Here is a 14,056-nt window from a genome sequence, read left to right on the forward strand (position 1 = left end):
CCGACCCAGCTTTTCACCTTGCCGTGCTGCACCGCAGCTCTCCCGCAGCCGGAAACGCAATCCTGGGTGTCCGTCTGCCCGCCTGCCCCCAGCCAGCGCTGCCCGCGGGGCAGTGCCCAAGGGGGCAGAGCGGCCTGATGTGCGCGGCTGTGTGGGCAGCGTGGCGGAGAGGGTGCTGGAGCCAACTCCGGGGCTCTCCAGCCCGGCCTCCCGGCCGCGTCCCGCCGCCCGCCCGGTGCCCCGGCGGTGATTGGGATGCCAAGAATGCTGGCGGAGCGCGGAGGGGGCAGTCGGACCGGCTGGGTTGGTCCCAGCTGGTTTCTGTTTCCGACACTCAGACACCAGCCCCAGGTCGCTCCGACGGCTTTATCAGCGCTGCCCTGCTCGGAGACGCCCCGAACCGGCTGCCCCCGACTGGCAGCTGGGAGTTCTGACCAGCACCTCCACTAACGTCCCGCACCGCAGCACCCCCAGCACCCCTGACTCCGGGCAGCAGCACCCACGAACAACCCCCGGAGAGGCCGGGAGGACCGGGCTGCCGTCCCCATGCCGGTGGCACTGCAACCACCTCCCTGGGCACCGCAGGGGGACAGCGCAGCAAGGAGGTGGCATGGTGGCCACGGGACGGTGCATCCTGGCCCGCGGCTCGGTCACCCGAGGTGTCCGGCAAGCAGGGGGCCTGCCAACCCCACACCGACGGCACGGCCCCACCCACCCCGGCACCCAATGGCACCCTTGGGTGAGCGTCCCGGGGGCACACGGCGGGGATGACCTCGGGAGCCTGCGAACACGTCCCGCTGGCGCCAGCCCCCGCGGCGCAGCGCAGTGTTTGCACAGCTGCGGCCCCGCTGCCGTGACCGCACCGCTCCCCGGTCCCCCGCCGGCCCCTTCCGGGCCCGCTCCCTCCGCGGGCTGCGGCGGCACTGACGGCCCCGCGCCCCTCGGCACGCCCCGGCACGGAGCACAACCGCACCCGGGCACCGGCGCCGCGGCACTGCACTTACATGGGACACCTGGGCACTGACACCATGCCACTTCACTTACAGGGGACACCTGGGCACCCATGCCATGCCACTTCACTTACAGGGGACACCTGGGCACCCATGCCATGCCACTTCACTTACGGGGGGCACCTGGGCACCCATGCCATGCCACTTCAGTTACAGGGGGCACCTGGGCACCCATGCCATGCCACTTCACTTACAGGGGACACCTGGGCACCCATGCCATGCCACTTCACTTACGGGGGGCACCTGGGCACCCATGCCATGCCACTTCAGTTACAGGGGACACCTGGGCACCCATGCCATGTCACTTCACTTACAGGGGGCACCTGGGCACCCATACCATGCCACTTCAGTTACAGGGGGCACCTGGGCACCCATGCCATGTCACTTCACTTACAGGGGGCACCTGGGCACCCATGCCATGCCACTTCAGTTACAGGGGGCACCCGGGCACCCATGCCATGTCACTTCAGTTACAGAGGGCCTGGAGTGCCTCTTCCCTGACCCCTCTATGCTCTGCCCCTCCTCCAGGCAGGCCTCCCCTTCCTGCTCCCCACTCGGGGCAGCTGTGGCAGGGCTGGGAGCAGGAGCAGTCAATAAACAACGTCCCAGCGGCCCAGGACCCCGCCAGGGATAGAAGGCCCCGGCCATGAGGTGGCAGCCCCCGGCCAAGCAGGGGATGGTGGTCCGGGGGGTGGCAGGTGCTGGGTGCTCCGGGCGAGGCACACAGTGTCCAGGCTCGGCCCCCGGTGCCCGCTGGCTCCTCGGCCGAGCAGGAGGGCGGCAGGAAGGGGAAGGAGCTGCCGGGAAGAATGGCAGGAAGCGCTGATTTACCCCCGCGTGTCCCTGAGGAAGGGCAGGGCACCAGCACAGCCCTGCCGCCACCCCAGCACCCAGCCCAGGGGCTCCCACCTGGCAGACGCAGGGGGATGCCAGCCCCAAGCTAGGACCCAGCCGAGGCCAGGGGTTCCCTGAGCCCGCCTGAGCTCCAGCCCGACCTGCTGCCTAGGATGGCTCCTGGGGACCAGCCCAGGGCCACTGTGACTCAAGCGAAGTGGGTCCGCCCCCGGCAGCGGCACAGGAGCACCCAGCCAGCATCCCCATGGCTTTGGAGGCCCAGGGAGGGCACCTCTACACCCCGACAGACAGCACTGCAGCCGGGCCAGGGGCACCAGACCCTGCTCCTGAGCGGGCCGTGACCCCTCTCAGAGGTGCTGAGCAGAAGACGGGGCTCTGGCACAATGCTGCTGGGCTTGGCATAACCTAGCAAAGGTCCCACGTGCCACTTTCCCCCAGGCCTGCTCATCTCCAGGATGCCCTGCTGGGTACCAGTAGAACCCCCTCCATTCTGCCCAGGTCTCGTGGGGCCTTGGTGCCAGCGATACCTGGCACGAACCTGGGCTCTGTCCTCACTGGCACAGGCCCGGGCAAGACGTGGGGGGCACAAGGGGGAGCAAACCGATTCGCCAAGGGAAGACACTTTGCCACAGTGGGCAGCTGTGGCCCTTCTCCTGCCCTGAGACGCTGAGCCTGGCTCTCAACACGGGCAACAGCAAGGCTGAGCAGCCAGCGGGTCCCACCCTGCCATGCCACCCTGTCCCAACACCCCCCCGCCGCACACCACGGTGACAAACGTGTCCCTTGCCGGTGGCGGATACCTGACCCCGGGGCAGACGAGCTGCCCTCCGCACCGAAAGCCCGGCCATGACCGCAGCCCCGCCCCGCTGTGCCAGCTGCGGTGCCCAGGCGGGCGGCGTTTGCCAGCGCTCGGTACCTCTGCGCTTGCCGTTCATGGCGGGCAGCGCTTCGCCGCCGGGCTGGGCTGGACGGCTGGGCAGCCCCCGGCTCTCTCATGCCTGTCCGTCCGTCTGTCCGCAGCGCTGCATGCGGGGGCCGCGGCCGGCAGGGCTCCCCCCGGGCCGCTGCTCCTCCCACGCTTCCCCTCGGCTGACATCACCGCCCGGCACGGCGGGAGGCTGCGGGGCGGCGGCACCGGGCACGGAGGGAGGACAGAAGGGCGCTCGTCCACCCTGGAGGCAGGAGACCTCACCAGCCCTGGCGGCCACGGCAGAGGGAATGGCACAGCTCGGTCCCCATCCTTCCCTCTCCACCACCCTCCTGGGAAAACTAAGGCACGGACAGAGGGGAGGGCACCTCACTGTGGTGCCAAGTCTCCCCCAGCCCCGCTCTGGGTTGATTTAAAGCAGAATGGGACAGGCTGCAGTCGAGGCTGGGCACTGCAGTGTCCCCTACCAGCCATGCCAGCCTCGTGCCAGCCAGCCCCCCGTGAGACTGCTCCCCTCGGAGACTCCCTTCTCGGTATCCCTATCTAAAACCACTGTGGGCATCCCTGTGGGCACCCTGCACTCCCAGGTTTTGTCATGTGGGTCTCCAGAGCCTGAGAGGGGCTGGTTCCAGCCTGGGCTTCCTCGCAGGGCTCTCCAAAGATGCTGGGTGCCCTTCCTACACAGATGCCCCGATGCCCGCAGGAGTCCATCTCCCACCTGCCCTCCTTGCCAACCCCAGCAGCTGGCAGTGCCACATGGCCCCACAACTCCCTGCTTAGGGCACAAGGATGCCCTAAACATCCAGGAGGCTCTGTGGCATGCATGCCACCCTCCTGCAGCTCTGTAGCTGCCCACACAAGTCTTGGTCCTGAGGTAGGCAGCACTGGGAGCCCCTGGCAGCTGCCGTGGCGGAGGTGGGAGCAGCCAGCTCCATCCAAGCAGGTCCCAGCTGCTGCCACCACGTCACGGGGCAGGAAGGGACACCTCCCTCCCGGGCTCCTTTCCTGTTTGCTGCTGCTTTTAGCGTGAGGTCAGGCCAGGTTCAGCAGGAATCATTTGAGGCAGCATCTCGGAGCGCTGTGTCCACGGCCGTGGAGGCTGAGCCAGCTGTGGGGCTACTGCCCCACCCAGAGCTGCTCCCATCCTTGCTGGTCCAGGGGCCAGTAGATGAGGAAAGAGAAGCATTTGGGCCATCCTAGGCAAGATTTGCCTGCCATGGGCAAGGTGGAGCTTGCAGCAGTGCCTAGTGCTTAAGTGGGTGCCCAGGTGGGTGCCCAGCAGTCCACTGGGAGAGCAGCTGGGGGAAGAGCTGCTGAGGCTGGGCTGTCCCTGAGGACCATGGCAGAGAAAACCATCCCAGGACTGGCAAATCTCTGAATCACAGAATGGTTTGTTTGGGGTGGAAGGGACCTCAGAGATCACCCAGTGCCAACCCCTTGCCATGGGCACGGACACTTCTCACCAGGCTGCTCAAGGTCTCATCCAACCTGGCCTTGAACAGCTCCAGGCAGTAGGCATCCACAGCCTTCCTGGGCAACCTGTGCAGTGACTCACCAGAGGTTAACGGATGAATCTTGTTGCCCATCTGCATCCATGCCCATATCATGGGCATGGAGAAGAGCCAGCAGCCTGGCACCCAAAGTGTGGTGAGAAAGGATCCATCTCCACCCCAGCCTTCAAGAACTCCCCAACAGCAGGCAGAGTCCTGCCCGGGGCTGCTGTGGGCAGAGGGCTTCTCAGCCTCTGCTGCTTAAGAATCACAGAACCACAGAATCACCCAGGTTGGAAGAGACCTCAAAGCTCAGCCCAACCTAGCACCCAGCCCTGCCCAAACAACCAGACCATGGCACTCAGTGCCCAGCCAGCCTTGGCTCCAACCCCTCCAGGCACAGCCACTCCACCACCTCCCTGGGCAGCCCATGCCAGTGCCAATCACTCTCTCTGCCAAAAACTTCCTCCTAACTGCCAGCCCAGACCTGCCATGAGCTCTGCCCTCAGCCTCCTCTGCTGCAGCCTGCACCCCCCCAGCTCCCTCAGCCTCTCCTCACAGGGCTGTGCTCCAGGCCCCTCCCCAGCCTTGCTGCCCTTCTCTCAGCACCTTCCAGCACCTCAGCAGCTCTCTGCAATTCAGGAGCCCACAGCTGGACACAGCACTCCAGGGCTGGCCTGAGCAGTGCTGGGCACAGGGGCAGAAGAACCTCCCTTCTCCTGCTGCCCACACTGCTCCTCAGCCAGCCCAGGATGCCACTGGCTCTGCTGCCCACCTGGGCACACTGCTGCCTCCTCTGCAGCTGCTCTCTCACAGCACCCCCAGGGCCCTCTCTGCCTGCCTGCTCTCAGCCCCTCTGGCCCCAGCCTGTAGCTGCTTGGGGTTGTTGTGGCCAAAGTGTAGAACCCTGCACTTAGCTTCTGCCAGGGGTGGAAGGCACCCTGCAGCCTGGCAGTGCCCCGGGACAGACCAGCCTCCTGCAGAGCCTCTGCTGCACTGGCAGCCATGCGGAGCCAGTGCCCAGCAGGCGGCCAGGCGCAGTGCCCGCAGTGCTGGCCCATGCCGGCTCGTTTGTTCTCATTAAAGGTTAACGAGAGACATGCTGAAGCTGCCAAGACAGGCATTCCTCAGTGCCAAGCAGGATGGGTGACAGCGTACCAGGGGTGTGACAGACAGTCTGTGCCACCTGTAGAGGACCCTGCCTCTCCATGGCCATGCCTGCAGGACCATAAAGGGCCACGGGGCAGCTGGTGGCTTAGGCAGTGCAGGAAAGCTGCCTGGCACAACAACATCCTGGGCATCGCCCATAAAGAGACCCCTTGTAAGCAGTCAGGAGCTGGGGTCATGCCACCTCAGAGCTTGGCACAGGATGCTGGAGGAGGCCACGGCACATCTCTGAGCACCTCACAGCATCCTGCAGAGCCCTCAGCGGGGCTTGCCAGCTTGGAGACACTTTGCCAAGGGAGGGCAGAGGAAGGGCATGAGCTGTGCCAGTGCTGCCAGGCCTGGGCAGTAATTGAGTTAAATCTCTATTCCTTGGCCTGGCCAGGGCCAGGGGTGGGCAGAGGCAGAGAGACAGCCTGGCAGGCAGGCAGGCTGCTGGTCACCTGCCCTGGGTCTGGGGATGTCCCTGGGCATGGGCAGAGCAGCTGCCTGCACCCCTCCTGCAGCAGGGCCCTGCCTGGCACCGCTCCAGCTTGCCCAGTGTGGGGCATCCCTGGCAGGCTGGGTCTGGGGAGACAAACCCAGCACCCCCACCCCAGCCACAGCAGCTGAACGGGCAAGCAAGGCCCTGCCTGGGCACCATGCCTGGACCCATGGGTACAGCCACGGCCAGGCCTTGGGCAGGCAGAACCAAGCTCCAAGCAAACCAGGAGGACATTCTCACTTTCCAGCCCTCCCTGGGACACAGCACTGCCTCCCCAGGGCCCCCACGTCTGCCCCTGGGCTCTCTGCTGCCCCTGGGAACACCAGCACCATGGCTGTGCCCACCCAGCATTCTACAGCCCCTGGAGATGCCACCGGCCCTAGGGGCACACTCCCCTGGTGGCACCAGCACCAAAGGCCAAGGTGATGAAGAAGCTACTTCAGGCTGTTCCCAGACAGGTGGTCCCTGGGCACCCTTATGTGGCTGGGAAAGTCACTGCAGCTGGGAATGTGGCATGGAAGGGCACAGGCCAGCCTCAGCAGCTGCCTGGTGGGCAGAAGTCATCATTGGCCACAGGAGGCCAGGGAGATTAGTGCCAGTGTGCAGACACCAACCTGGCGAGTGCCCAAGGAGCTCTGAGGGAGTCCTGTCCTGGGGCAGAAGGGGACAGTTCTGTCCTCTTTGGGGCTTGGAGGAGAGACACAGTGAGAGACCAAGGGACTGGTGGGCAGGCAGAAGCCTGCCCTGCTCTGGGAGGGGTAGGTGGGCACTGCCATCACAAGCCCGCAGCTGACCCCTCAGATGTCACTGCCACCATAGTCCTATAGCTGACCCTTCAGCTGTCACTGCCACCACAGCTGACCCCTCAGATGCCACTGCCACCATCGTCCTATAGCTGACCCCTCTGACGTCACCCCCCCAGCTGATCCCTCAGATGTGTCCCCCCAACAGCTGACTCCATAGGTGTGTCCCCCAACCATGGCTGACCCCTCAGATGTGCCCCCGCCAGCTGACCCCTCAGATCTGACCCCCACAGCTGACCCCTGGTGACTTCAGCTCCTTGCAGCAAGCAGAAAAGGCAGCTCCACACCCCCTGGCAGCCCCAAGCTGCTGCGAAGGCACCAACTCTTGTGCCAAGCCAGGCTCTACCCACAGCCAGGCTGGCACTGAGGCCATCAGCAGCACCCCTTGCTGGAGGGGCCAGGCACCCCATATCCGGGCAGCAGGAGGCTGCTGGAGCCCTGCCCCCACGGTGCCCACAGGCAGCAGCAGCAGCAGCAGGGCTATAAATGGCAGCCCTATAAATAACCCCAGCGCGGGCATGGGGCTCAGCCCAGCCACGGCCTGCACACACAGCCCTGGTGCTACCCTCACGCCCCCTGGGACCCTGAATGCCAGCTCCCTGCCCATGATGGGTCTTCTGGGTCCTGACCTTCATGTCAGAGCCATGGCAGGAGAGGTGGCATGCCTGCCTATCCCCCACCATCAGCGCAGCCTGGTGACCAGCATGGTGGCATCCCTGGACGATGTCCCTATGCCCCTGCCCAAGTCCTCTCGGGGTGACAGCAGGCACTGCCTATCACCCTGTGACACCCGAGGCTGCAGATTCTTGGGCAAGAAAGGTTTTGGAAGCAGATGCCCCCAACGCTCCCCCCCCATCACCCATGCTGCGGGGCAGCAGCCCCCTCCTGGCTGCACCACAACACCCACCCCATCAGCTGCCCATCCCAGCACGTCCAGCCCTGCCCTGCCCAAACTGGGCACGCTCCTGCCTTCAACCCCACCATGCCACCTCCTCTGCAGGGGCTCAGCCACCACAACCCCAGGTCCCATCACGGCTCCTCTCCCCACACCAGCCCAGAGCGGGCAGCACCAGTACCACCAAGCCCTGCCACAGCCGCTTGGGCAGGGCAGCAGAGCTGCTCCCCAGCCTGGGCAGCCTCGGGCAGCATGGGGGTTACAGCAAGGCCAGGACTTGCGCCAGGCATGTGGCAGGGGCAGAGCTGGCAGCGGCTGCTCGGGATGGGCAGAGGTGCGGCGAGGAAGGAGTTAATGTCGTGAGGCCTTCCCCAGCACTTCTTGGCAGGCTGAGGAGGGCTGGGAGACAGCAGGATCGGGCCAGCAACAAAGGGGATCTGTCTCCTTAACGCCTGCGGGCGTTCCTCCCCCCATGCCCAGGAGGAGGTGGCAGCACCCCGGATGAGCAGGAGCACCCAGGTCCCTCGGGACCCCACCCCCACCCGGCGTCCTGTTTGGGTGCAATGGGTGTGAGGATGGCAGATGGGCACAGCCTCTCCCCTGGCATTGATGGCTCTGGTGTCCCGCAGGCGCATGGGCAGGGCCCTATATGGGCACGGGCAGCATCCCCTCTGCCCACTGTGTCCCTGTGCCTGCTGCTCCTGTGCTTGTTGTAGCCCTGTGCTTGCTGTCCCTGTGCCTGGTGTCTCCATGCCTGCCATCTCCCTGTGCCTGCTGTCCCTCTGTGCCCACTGACCCCTCTGTGACTGCTGTCGCACTGTGCCTGCCGTCCCCTGTGCCCACTGTTCCCCGGTGCCCGCTGTGCCCATGCCTGCCGTGCTTGCCGCCCCTATGACTATTGTTTCCCCGTGCCCACTGTCCCCCATGCCTGCTGTCCCCTTGTGCCTCCTGTCCCCGCGTCCGCTGTGCCCCTGCCCGGCTGTCCCGAGGGACACAGGCTGGGCACGGCTCCGCCACCATCTCCTCCGCGGAGCCAAACCGGTGCCACCCCCGCAGAGCCGGCAGCGAAGCAGCAGCTGCAGCCTCTCACACACCCCTGCCAGGGGCTGCAGGGACACCGGGTGACACTGGTCGGGGGAGCCCACCCAGTGACATTAGTGGGAAGGTGCCCACCCGGTGACATCGGGGGGGAGGGGTGCCCGGTCCGGCGGCTCCTTCCCCGGCTGCGTCGGCAGGGCGCGGAGCAGCTGTGCCAGCCGCGGGGCCGGGCTGGCGGGGCAGAGCCCCACGTCCTCATCCCCACCCTCCCCGCTGCGCTTTTTCGGGTGCCCACCGCGGGGCTGGCTGGCGAGCGGCAGACGAGGACGGCGACAGGCGGCGACGTGGCCCCCCCCGGCCCAGGGTGTAGCCCGCCCGCAGCCGCCCGGCCCCGCTCCCCCACGCGTCCCCCAGACTGCGGCCGGCGCGGCCCGAGCGGGGCGCGGGTGGCACTCACATGTCCCGGGAGAGGCGGGGGGCGACGGCAAGCCCGGCTCGGTGCATCGCCTTTGTTCCACTCCCATGGACCGGGAGCAAGCGGCGAGTCCGTGCGGCTCTTGGCAGCGCCCACCCCGGGGCTCTCCATGGAAACGCGGGAGCCATGTGATCGGGGCAGGAAACGACACCGACGGCCATGGCCGCACCGGCGCCTGCGCCGCGCACCGACAGCGCCGACGCCCGCACCGGCACCGCTCCGGCACTCGCACCGACACCCATACCGACACCGACACCCACATTGCCACGGTCACCCCCAGCGACACCGACACTCCCACCACTCGCCCCAGCATGGCCACAGCCACCACCACCATCAGTGACATGGCGATGGCCAGATGGACAGCACTGGCACTGCCATGCCCACCACTGATGCAGCCATGGCCATCACTGGCATTGCCATGTGCTACCACCACCATCACTGACACAGCCATGCTCACCATTGGCACTGCCATGGCCATCACTGGCACTGCCATGTGTCACCACCCTCATTGCCAACACTGCCATGCGTACTACTGCCACTGTCACAGCCACCAACAACACTGCCATGGCCACCATTGGCGTCATGGCCACCATTGGCACCATGGCCACCACAGCCACCATTCCCCTCACTGCTGCCAATACCACAGCCAACACCACCGCAGCACATCAGCACCTCCTTGGGGTCCACCACCCCCACCAAGGGTTACAGCTGGAGTGAGCTGTCTGCGCCCTGTCCCCAGCCCTGCTGGCACAGGCAGCCCCTTGGCAGCCCCTTGGCAGCCTGCTCCTGACAGGAACAGCCAAGGTTGGAACACCTCAACACTCCTCACCCCCCACCCCCCCCAACCCCCCCCCCAAGAGTTCCAGGCTCCAGCTGTCCCTGAACCCCACAAGTGCTGCAGCCCCCTGGCAGCATCTCCAGGCAGCAAGGGGATGTGGGTCAGTGGCAGAGGCAGAACCAAGCACCCTTGCTCTGAGCTGCACCCTGTGCCCTCACCACCACTACCACCTTCCAACCCCAGCCATGGGAAGCAGCAGCTCAGGCCTCTGCCAAGAAGCAAGTCCACCTTGGGGCAGCACTGCCCTCACCTGTCCCCTTCAGCCTGCGCAGGCAGGGTGTGGAGGAGCTCTCCCAGCGCCCCCAGTCCCAGCGTGGGTGCAGGTTGGCACCCTGATGGATGCCGTGCTGGCTTCCTCAGCGAGCACCATGAGCTGCCCTGGATCACACCCTGCCGGTCCAGGCCCTAAACCCTGACACTCTGGAGCATCCCTAGAGCTGCAGGTAGAAGGGAGGGACACTTCCCACCACTCTCTCTGATGCTCCTTTCATCCTCCTGCCCGCCCTAGTTTTACTGGGGGCTGTCGAGCCCTGTCGAGACGTCCCCGACGCCAGGGCAGCGCCGCAGCCCCAGCGTAGGAATGCACTAATTATGCCCCGGGCACGCCTGGCAGCTCAGCGGAGCAGAACGGTGTCGGTGCCAAGGGGATCGGTGCACGGTGGTTGCACTCCCGGGGTCACACCAGGGAGCGCAGAGCTGCTGCCAAGGACACCCGGTGAGGATCAGGCGGGCGCAGCTGCCGGCCCTCCCGTGGCCCGGTTCCGTGGACGGAGAAGCAAAGCTGCAGCTGTCACGGCCAGCAGGGAAGAGGCCGGGCCGTGCAGGCAGGGTGCAGGGTTCCGGCTGATGGCTCCAGCGAGGGACAGAACCAGAGACCTTGGAGCTCACCCACACTCACCCGGAGCTCACAGTGCCACCACTACCGCTCAGCCACTGCCACTGCACCACTTCCTTCAGCACCACGTCCAGGCAGCTTCTAAACACCTCCAGGCATGGGGACTGCAACACCTCCCTGGGCAGCCTGTGCCAGTGCCTGAGAGCTCGTGTTGGGTTGCTGACATTTCATAGACTTATAGAGCCAAGCAGGCTGGAAGAGATCTCAAAGCTCAGCCAGCCCAACCTAGCACCCAGCCCTGCCCAACCAACCAGACCATGGCACTCAGTGCCCCAGCCAGCCTTGGCTTCAACACCTCCAGGCACGGCCACTCCACCACCTCCCTGGGCAGCCCATGCCAGTGCCAATCACTCTCTGCCAAAAACTTCCTCCTAACAGCCAGCCCAGACCTGCAATGAGCTCTGCCCTCAGCCTCCTCTGCTGCAGGCTGCACCCCCCCAGCTCCCTCAGCCTCTCCTCACAGGGCTGTGCTCCAGTCCCCTCCCCAGCCTTGCTGCCCTTCTCTCAACACCTTCCAGCACCTCAGCAGCTCTCTGCAGTTCAGGAGCCCACAGCTGGACACAGCACTCCAAGGGTGGCCTGAGCAGTGCTAAGCACAGGGGCACAAGAACCTCCCTTGTGCTGCTGCCCACACTGCTCCTGAGCCAGCCCAGGATGCCATTGGCTCTGCTGCCCACCTGGGCACACTGCTGCCTGCTCTGCAGCTGCTCTCTCACAGCACCCCCAGGGCCCTCTGCCTGGCTGCTCTCAGACATTCTGTCTCCAGCCTGACGTCCAACCTGAACCTCCCCTGGCACAGCTTGAGTCTGTTTCCTCTCATCCTGGCACTTGTTGCACATGAGAAGAGACTAACCACCCCCACACACCCTCACACCAGGACTGCCCACGTGGCCTTATCTGGTGGTCACCACCATGCCATGCTGTCATGGCTTGATCTGCATGGACCATGTTTGGGATCCCACCACACCCTGGGGATGGTGTCACCACCTTGCTCACCCCCAAAAGCTCTCTTTAGCTCTTGCTGAGCATTGCTCAGCTGCCCTCTGGGGCTGCTCTTCTGCAGGCTCTCAGCCCCAGGACTCTCAGACTTTGCTCCTCACAGAGCTGCTCCAGGCCCCTCAGCAGCTCTGCAGCCTGCCCTGGACTCTCCTCAGCAGTTCTCTGTCTCTGCAACTGGGGAGCTAGAACTGCACTCAGGACTCCAGATGTGGTGATACTGGGTCAGAGTAGAAGGGGCAGAAGAACCTCCCTTACCTGCTGGCCTCACTCTCCTGAATGCACCCCAGCACCCCATTTGCCTTCTTGGCCACAGGGGCACACTGCTGGCTCGAGGGCAATTTGTTGCCCCCCAACACTCCCAGGTCCCTCTCTGTGGAGCTGGCTCCCAGCAGGGACCCTCAGCTGTTCTTGTGCAGGAGGTTGTTCCTCTCCAGGGGCAGGACCCTGCACTTGCCCTGCTGAGCTCTGTGCTACCCTGCAGTGCTGAGGCTGGGGACAGATGGGCTGCCTGCAGCTCTCCTCCCCTTCGCCACATGCCCACCTGCTCTGCCAGACTGGGCACACCGAGCTAGCCACTGCACATGCCAAGGCTGGGGCTGCGGGCCCACGCGGACTGTCCCGGCTCAGTGGGCACCTGCTCAGCACAGAGCAGCTTTGCCAGCAAAAGCCAGGGCAGGCTCCACACCCACAGCCCCGCAGCACCCCCTGGCCTGCTGCTGCCCAGCCCTGCTCCAGTGCTCAAGGCAGGCTGGTGCCTGCTGGCAGGCAGGGGTTAACCTTCCCAGCATGGACGTGGCGCTGCTGGCCCCTGACCGTAGCAGGAGGCTTCCTGGCAGCCTCTGCCTCCACCGGGAGGCTGCGTGCTGGTGCAGGCAGCAGTCCCTGAGCACAAGGATGTCCTGGCTGAGCACCACTCAGCATTGTCCAGCACCTCCCAGCATAGGATGGCACCTTGCTGAGGCCTGGGACCACTCTAAGCACATTCCCCTCTCCCTGGCTGTGCCAGCTGCTCACATTTGCTTGCTGCCATGCAGGGGAAGATCTCCTCAGCAGATTCTCGTGCCCTGGGTTCCTGCCCAAACTGCTCTTCTAGCTGCAGGCTGGGCCTGGAGCCATGTCCTCTCCCTGCTCTGCAGAGGGCAGAAGGCCAGGTCTTGGCTGCAGGCCTCCCTGCCTCCCTCCCTCCCTGCCTCCCTCCCTGCCGCATGCTCAGCATTCCTGCTGGGAGCTGGAGCAAGGCAGTGAGCTTAGCCCAGAGCCTGGCGTGGGGACTGCCACGCATGCTGGGCACACTCACAGCTTGGCCATTCCCACCAGATGCAGCTGAGGTGCCCCAGCAAGGGCACAGGCTTGGAGCTGGGGGAGCCAGGATGGTGCTACTGCAACCTGAACAGCGCTCCATCTGACTCATGGGCACCTGGCCACGCTGGGCATCGGCTGGCAGCTCCTCTGAGCTCTGCTGGAGACCCTTCCCTGGCATGCTTGGGGTGCAGCCCTGACCCAACCTGGCCCTCTCTGTGGGGCAGAGCTGCTTGTCCTGGCACTTTGCCTGCCCATGGGGCTGGAGAAGGGAGGTGAGGGCATACCCAGGGCAGCCACAAGCCTGGCAGGTGACGGCCAGCACTGGGTGCTGGTCAGCTCACCCAGTCTCTGCCCAGCAGCAGGCAGCCAGGTTGGCTTTGCAGCAAAGCCAGCAGACTCTGATGGCAGCTGCACCAGCTTCAGCCCAGCACGGGCCAAGAGGGGCAAGGAGCTGCAGAAGGGCACTGAGGGCTAGCCCAGACTCTCTGGCCACCAGCCAGCTGGCCTCTAGCTCTCTTCAGCACCCTGGGAAGGTGACAGGCAGCATCTCCAACTCTGGCTCAGGCCTAGGGGGTGAATGTGCCCAGGGACCACCTGCCCTTGGGCAGCCAGGGAGCCACCCCCGGCTGGGTGCAGCAGGAAGCATCTCCTACACAGCCTGCAGGAATCACTCGCAAAGCATTCATGATTCACAGGATTCCTGCAGCGCTTCGGGACCATCCCACACAGCCTGCAGGGAAGCTGAACTCACAGACGAGCCCAGCTCAGCACAGGCAGCTGGGGAAGGCTGGCACAGCCCCACCACAGCCTGGCATCAGCAGCCTGGAAATTGCTGGAGTCGCCGATTGCCCGGGCTGGAGAAGCCTTCCCAGAGCACCGA

The 14,056-nt window shown here is 65.3% G+C and overlaps 1 protein-coding gene across 7 annotated transcripts in view; it reads right to left on the bottom strand.

The window, feature by feature from the left end:
• RIPOR1 (RHO family interacting cell polarization regulator 1) overlaps positions 1-9,270 on the bottom strand; it is a 28,903-nt gene extending 19,633 nt beyond the window's left edge. For 2 of the 7 annotated variants that reach the window (XM_064160659.1, XM_064160655.1), the window contains exon 1: positions 9,125-9,266. In XM_064160659.1, coding sequence (XP_064016729.1) covers positions 9,125-9,191 — 67 coding nt within the window. In that variant the 5' untranslated portion in view covers positions 9,192-9,266. Of the gene's footprint in view, positions 1-17; positions 96-2,781; positions 2,888-9,124 lie in introns of those variants that run through there. The other 5 variants (XM_064160660.1, XM_064160656.1, XM_064160654.1 and 2 more) reach the window with 4 other exon arrangements.
• Positions 9,271-14,056: the final 4,786 nt, after the last annotated feature.

Source organism: Pogoniulus pusillus, chromosome 20 (assembly GCF_015220805.1).
Source record: "Pogoniulus pusillus isolate bPogPus1 chromosome 20, bPogPus1.pri, whole genome shotgun sequence".
NCBI lineage: Eukaryota > Metazoa > Chordata > Aves > Piciformes > Lybiidae > Pogoniulus > Pogoniulus pusillus.